This window comes from Tupaia chinensis, unplaced genomic scaffold, assembly GCF_000334495.1.
Source record: "Tupaia chinensis unplaced genomic scaffold, TupChi_1.0 Scaffold000247_1, whole genome shotgun sequence".
In the NCBI taxonomy this organism is placed as follows: Eukaryota; Metazoa; Chordata; class Mammalia; order Scandentia; family Tupaiidae; genus Tupaia; species Tupaia belangeri.
Window position 1 is genome coordinate 396,565 of NW_006159725.1, and position 7,451 is coordinate 404,015.

A 7,451-nucleotide genomic window follows, 5' to 3' on the forward strand; every position below is an offset into this window, starting at 1 on the left:
ACGACACAGGTGAGCTAATGCTGGTTCAGGTTAACCAAGTTTCAAGGTTTTATTTGTGTATTTTACTTGATTTATTATTATTATTTTTAAAATTTACTATAGGGCACATGTGCTCACCAGAGAGAGAGAGAGAGAGAGAGAGAGAGAGAGAGCCTCCAGGTGTAGGACTCAAACTGCAGTCATCCATGTGGGAGTCCAGTGCCTTACCCACCAAGCAGCTGCTCGCCCCTGAATCAAGATTTTAAAATAACACGCCAACCGAAAAGTAGAGTGACAGATTATTTTAATCAGGAATGAGTCCACTTTAATTTAGTTTTAATATTTTAATATTCCACAAGCCATGAAAAGTCTATGCAGAATGATCATTTCTAGGTACCATCCATCCAAAAGGTGTTTTTTGAAGTCAGATAGAACGGGCTCCCTGAAAACCATCTGTAATGAATGATTTTACAAAAAAAAGAAATGGTACATACCTAAAATGTACTTGACGGTTTGAAATGCACAGGCAGTAACCCAGAAGGTTTGAAGAGGAATGAACGAGGGGTATGCTGCGTCGGGTGGCTGATAAAACCGGGCACTAGGCATAAACAAACCTGCCACCTTCGGGAAGAGCGACTTCGAATTGAGAATCCTGTATCCATCCTAGCCACCCATCAGGCGCGAAGGAAGAATATAGATATTTTCAGACGTGCAAGAATCCAAAGTTTAACTGAAATGCACCTTTTCTTGAGAATTATTTGAGGCTAACCGTTTACAGCAAAATGAGAGAAGCATTAAGAACAGAAATGGCGGGCCAGTAGGTGGCATGTTGCTTAAAGGGGCTGGACTCCCACATGGGCGACCATGGTTTGAGGCCAGGACCTGTGGCTTGCTTTCTCACTTTCCCTCACTCTCTGTCTCTCTCTGATCAAACTGGAAAATAATAATAAATAAAGTTCAATTAAAAACTAATTTTTTTAAAGAACAGAAATGTCATGTGATTTAGGGACCAATGGAGGTACCCAGGAACGAGGCAAAGGACAGTTCTAGGATGACGGGCATGTCTCAGGAGAGACACGCTCTCCTGACTGGAACACAGGGATTAGGAAGAGAGAGATTTTAAGCAGTTGATGGTATGAGACAGCAGATAAAAAAAATTTGAGACTTGATAAAATTATATTTGGCAGCAAGAAAAGAAAGGCATTTAGAAATGCTATAAAAAGAAAAAAAAAATTGAGACCAGCAGAGGGCATAATGGTTATGTCACTGGACTCCCATGTAGTCAACTGCAGTTCAAGTCCCGACCTGGCAGCTTAAAACTCATGCCGGGCACGTGTGCGTGCATGTCTGTCCAAGATTCCGAGAGGAGAATAGAGGAGAAGGGATTGTGGCATGGCCTCCCACCTATGGGGTGATCTCTCTCTTTCTGTCTCTCTGGCGAGTACACGTGCCGTATAGTAAAAACCTCTCTAAAAAAACAAATAAATAAATAATTGTTTAAGGCCAGCAGGTGGCATAGTGCTTAAGGCTCTAGACGCCTGCTGGCCGACTGTGATTTGAGTCCTGGACCTGCCTTGAAATTCATGCTGGGCACTCAGGTGTGCACACCCAAATCCCAGGAGGAGAACGGAGGAGGGAATGTGGAGGGCCATGCTTCCTGGGATGTAATTCCTCACTTACCCTCTTACTGCCTCTCTCTGGCGAGCTCTCACACCCTATGACAAAAACCCTAGAGAAAAAAAGAAACAAAGGCATGACTTAAACATGAGCAAAATAAAAAAAAGGCGTGATCTGAGAGCAGTTGACTGAGTATCAGACTTTACTGTCAGAAACATTCTCTTCTTAGTGACCCAGGGTTGTGTCATTGAACAACTAGACATCCTAACAAGACACCTCTTCACCTGGCAGAAACAGTGTGTCTTATGCGTACATGTCATGCGTTATATACCTGTGTCATGTATTGTACATATATGTCATGTGTTGTACATACCTGTGTGCTGTGTATGACAACATGTGCATTATTAGAATAATATCGGCATTCTTTTTTGGTTTTCAAACTTCCAGGATCATCCTCCTAGGCGTAGCACAGAATGTTCCGTTGTACGTGCAGAGCAGAACATAAAAGTAAAAAATACTCTTAATGACATAAGTGAAAATGTCGTTGAAAGAAATGAAAGGTGAAAGAAGTAAGTGAGTACCCATCGGGGGAGTTTGTGGTCACTGAGTAACCTAGTCTGAGTAGGAGAGAATTGAGATGCCAACTCCTCGATGGAACAAAAATATAGATTGAACATTCAAACTTAGGTAATAACCTGGGACCAGCAGATGGTGTGATTGTTGAGTCTCTGCAGTCCCACGTCGTTGACTGCAGTTCAAGCCCCACACCTGGTGGCTTGAAATCACGCCGGGCATGTGTACATGCGTGCCCAAGATCTCGAGAGGAGAGTGGAAGAGAAGGGATTGCGGCATGGCCACACCTCCAGGGGACTGATTTCTTGCTTTCTGTCTCTCTGTCTTTCTGGTGAACATATGTGCCCTATAGCAAAAGCCTCTCCCCCCAAAAAGAGAAAGAAAACACTTAGGTAATAACCAACCAGCCAATAATAATAATAATGTAACTATTAGACATGGGGAAGAAAAGGGGGTAAACGAAGGTGGGAAGTTTAAGTGAGTAAAATCCTCAGAGGGGAAAGAAAAAGATACAATCTAAGGATAATAAAGCAAGGAAAATAAATAAAAGATTATTTAAAGTTAGATCAGCATAATAACTAAGATTTGAAAACATGAAGAAGGGCGGACATTGGAACTAGAAAAGGGTAAGATGGGAGAATGTCACCCCTCAGCAGGCATCCTGCACTGCTTGAGTTGTCGTCATTATCTATGTTGGTTTTTAAGAAGCTGCTTTAGAAATTACTTTCCTGTTTATTTTAGTGCATTTAAAGTTTTCATATGACAGACTTCTGGTCCTTGCTAACCTACAACTGTTTAAATAAGAATGTGGCTATGGATTAGGTTGGAGCTCTTCTGGGGACCGTTTTTTGTCATCAGTGACTTATGTGTGAGCACTCTTCAATGTCTGACTTTTGTCTCTGCAGGGTCAAAGCAAGTTGGAGAAGCACCAGCTTCGGGAGACTCCGTAGACGGCCCGCCTCGCACTCCCAATACCGTCTTCGATTTCCCAGCGCCTCCCTTAGAGCAAGTGCAGGAGGAGGACTGCGAGGTGGAAAGGTAACTCAGCGGGCGCCGAGAGGCCGAGCGTGCCGTCAGAGATGGTCTGAATCCTGCACTGTTCCCATCCTTTGTAGTTTGCAGTGTGTTTTCCCATGTAATGTTTTGAGAACTAGCACTTGTTTGTAGTAAATATTAGATAGGTACTGATATTTTCTTCAGTGTATTTTATATTAAATCATTACAATACTCAAAAGAACTCTTTATCAAGATCCTGGAGGTTAACCCAGTTTTGAGTATCTTTGGCGTGTCTTTCTTGATCGCCGTTTCATGTTCGTGTTGACTATTTACTCTCCGTTGTTTCAGGATGACTGAACATGGGACACCAAAGCCCTTTCGAAAGTAAGTAAAACTTAAGTAGCTCTCGATAAAAACACATTTTAAGAAATAAAGCTTTCGTGGCTGAAGTCCTAGTTTTAAAGACAAAGAAACCCTGACCACAGATCTGTTAGCCAGAATAAAAGAAAGTTCTTAATAAGCACAAACCATGCTAAAGATATCTACTGAACTGTTACAGACAACACCTACTAGCCTTTTTTTTAAAGAGGTTTTTGCCTTAGGGCACATGCACTGGCCTGGGGGGGGTGGGGTGGGGGGACAGAAATAGTGAGAGGGAAAGTGAAAAACCACCCTCACCCCACAGGCAATTAGCCACTCTGCAGTCTCTTTCTCTGCATTTTTCTCCCAGGATTTTGGGCACACACACACACACACACACACACACACGTGTGCGCGTGCACACACATCCTGCATTCATTTTCAAGTCACTAGGTCCGGGATTCAAACCTCAATCGGCCCTGTAGGAGCCCAGTGACATAACTGCCATGCTGCCTATTAGCCATTCTGCAGGAGAGGATGGTGTCTCGGGCTCTGTGCTGAGGCAGATTCTGGACCCTGACTGATGTGCTGTAATTTAAAGACTCGGACTATTTCCCATTGGCCACCTGAAGTAAAAAGAATTCACCATTTTTCCTTGTTAGGTTTGACAGCTTAGCTTTCGGAGAAAGTCAAAGTGAGGATGAACAATTTGAAAACGACTTGGAGACGGATCTGCCCAACTGGCAGCAGCTCGTCAGCCGGGAAGTATTGCTGGGCCTAAAACCTTCTGAGATCAAAAGGCAGGAAGTGATTAATGGTGAGCCAGATCATTCGCGGTTGTTAGTGTTCACATATATTGAGTTTTTATCAGAGTAAAGCAAACCTCAGCCTTGAAGTTTGCTTCACATATTCTCTTAGCCTTTTATTTTAAACGAAGAGAAAAGTAAGCTGGATAGATGATCCTTGAAGTCTTGAACTCAAAAAATGCAAACGATTCTGTGACTTTTATTGATAATTTCAAAGGAAAATGTGTCTAGCCTTTGAGATGGTTAAGACTCATTGCACTATAGATCTTAAATTCGAAAGATTGTTGCTTCACTGTCTGCTTATTTTCTGTGTAAATGGTGACCGACAATGCTCAGGCAGAGGGAGACGAGTCAGCGAATCACGACCAGAGTGGATGAGCGCAGAGGGAAAGCCGGGACCAGGGCCTCCTGTGGCCTCGTGCGGTGTTCGATGTCCCCCTGACACGTACACGACATACATGTGGCATGGGTGCTGTGCCCGCGAGTGTCCCCAGGATGTGATTTAAATAAATACCTTCCTGTTTCTGATGACATTGACACACAGTGATGTGAGGGTTTAGGGTTTATAGGCACATTCGATAACCAGAAGGTATTATTCTGAAGAGGGCTCAAGTTAAAGACTCTATGATGGGGCTTAACACCTCGCTGTCACACTTGTGAAAAGTGGGTATTAATAGAAATGGATTGCGTGATCTGATGGTACACTTTTAAGTACCAAACAGTTCTGAATTATTTTTCTGTTTGTTTTAGTATTCAACTCTCAGAGCTAGGACGTAGGAAAAGTTCATGGGATCAGAGATAGACACTTGCCCTTCTCTAAATGATAAATAATTTATTTTATGACTTAACTCATCTGGCCCCCAATTCCAACTAAAGACTATGTTTGGTCTCATGGAATTATTTTGAGTAAGGCGATGTTTCGTGTCTCCTTGTTTTCTGCTTAGAACTGTTCTACACCGAAAGAGCGCACGTTCGAACCCTGAAGGTTCTCGATCAGGTGTTCTACCAGCGAGTATCCCGAGAGGGAATCCTGTCACCTTCGGAACTACGGAAGATATTTTCAAACTTGGAAGATATTCTTCAACTTCATAGTAAGAGACGTTTGTTGTTACGTCATTCCTACCATTTCTAATGGCGCAAAGGCTGTGAGCACCAAGAGCCACCACATAGGCCTTTGAAAATCCTGTGTGCACCTGCTACCATTCCAGCAGTTAAGTGTGGGGGTATGATGTAAGTAAAGAAGGGATTGGATCTTTAACCAGGTCCTTTTCCCTCACAATCAACCTTTTGTATACAAAGTGTTAACACAGGGTTTGGGGCCAAAGTTAGTGCCTAATTTGAAAGAAATGAATAGTCAAAATTATCCTTGAGGGACCAGCAGATGACATAATGGCTCTGTTGCTGGGCTCCCACATAGTGACAGCGGTTCGAGTCCTGGACTCAGTGGCCTAAAACTCATGCCGGGCACATGTGGGTGCATGCCCAAGATCCTGAGAGGAGAAGGGATCGTGGTATGGCCATCCCCCCGGGGGGGGATTTCTTACTTTCTGTCTCTCTGTCTCTCTAGAGAGCATAGCCACCCTGTAGCAAAAATCTCTCTCTAAAAAAATTAAAAAATGACCCTTGAACATTTTCTGTCAATTGTGTGTGTGTGTATGTATGTGTGTGTGTTTATGTTTTTATGAATTTACCAATAATGAGAGTCTGTGTAATAATATGATTGACTATATTTTATTAATAGCAGTATACCACAGATAATCCCACGGAGGGATAAGTTTTAGGAACTTTTTAGTTACGTGGAGCGCATGTGCGAGTCTGTGAAACTGCCTTGTGGACTCTCGTGGTTGTGGTCGCATGGGGCGTCTTTAGACAGCAGTGGGATGCTTCTCGTCTCGTGGCGCACTGCTCCTCGGACCCTTAATTCTCAGTCTTCGTCAAGGGTGTCATCACCACCTACCAACACCTGCCGACACAGTCGGTGCCTGTTACTCATGTGTCCGTGGGTAGTCACGGGTCTCTCCAGCGTGCATTGGCAAGTTCGGGCTTGATGACAGCCGTTCCCTCTGCATGTGCGCACGTCGAGGGGAACAGCAGGATCACCCGCACTGCCGAAATTTCTTCCTGAGCATGGTTATAGATGGGGTCTGAGAATCTGATGCAACTGCTGTCTACTGTGTAAATGTGCTATTTTCCAAAAATGATGCTTTATGCTTTAGCACCTACTGTTCAGATGGCACTTACAGCATCTAGCAGCTTAAGCATCGTGTCCAGATTTATATTTAAGGATATTAGAAGCAGCTGTAGTACTGTAAAAATCCCTTTTTTGAAAAAATTTAGCTACCTAATACTACCGGTAATTCAGCCTAAAATGAGTGCGTACTTAATTCTTTTCTATTTTTTCCCTTTAGTTGGGTTGAATGAGCAAATGAAGGCTGTTCGGAAGAGGAATGAGACCTCTGTTATTGAACAGATTGGAGAAGATTTACTCACCAGGGTAAGGAAATTTTCTCTCTAGTATTTTTCCAAACACTTGAGGATCAGATTCAAGGTTAAGTAATCTTCCTAAATATGCAAATTCATCTATTTTACAAAGATAGAGCAGAAAAGAATCCAGAGTGTATATTCTCTTTGGTTAATGTGTCCTAATAAGTGTAACCCAAACTAAGTCCTCTTTTTCATTAAGTTAAGAATACTAGTCCTCAGGACCAGCAGTTAATGTAATGGCTATGTTGCTGGACTCCCATGTAGCTGACCGCAGTTCAAGTCCCGAACCCGATGGCTTAAACTCAACACCAGGCACGTGTGCATGTGTGCCCAAGATCCCAAGAGGAGAATGGAGGAGAAGGGATTGTGGTGTGGCCATCCCCCTGGGGGGTGATTTTTTGCTTTCTGTCTGTCTGTATGTCTCTGTCTTTCTGGCGAGCGCACGTGCCCTATAGCAAAAACCTCTCCAAAAGAAAAGACATTTCTGGATCTATACATTTCTTATATTGTATAGCATAACTCTGAGATCTAAACAGAAGAGAGCCAAAATTCTTTATCAGTTAATTTTTTTTTTTTTGGGGGGAGAGATTTTCACTGTAGGGCGCGTGCACTCGCCAGACAGACAGAGAGAGACAG

At 43.1% G+C, this 7,451-nt stretch overlaps 1 protein-coding gene across 1 annotated transcript in view; it reads left to right on the top strand.

Moving 5' to 3' along the window:
- ARHGEF12 (Rho guanine nucleotide exchange factor 12) overlaps positions 1-7,451 on the top strand; it is a gene marked incomplete in the record, with an annotated part of 176,953 nt that overhangs the window by 145,151 nt on the left and 24,351 nt on the right. Inside the window, 5 exon segments of the mRNA XM_027771983.1 lie at positions 3,075-3,207; positions 3,514-3,549; positions 4,188-4,342; positions 5,276-5,422; positions 6,740-6,825. Coding sequence (XP_027627784.1) covers positions 3,075-3,207; positions 3,514-3,549; positions 4,188-4,342; positions 5,276-5,422; positions 6,740-6,825 — 557 coding nt within the window.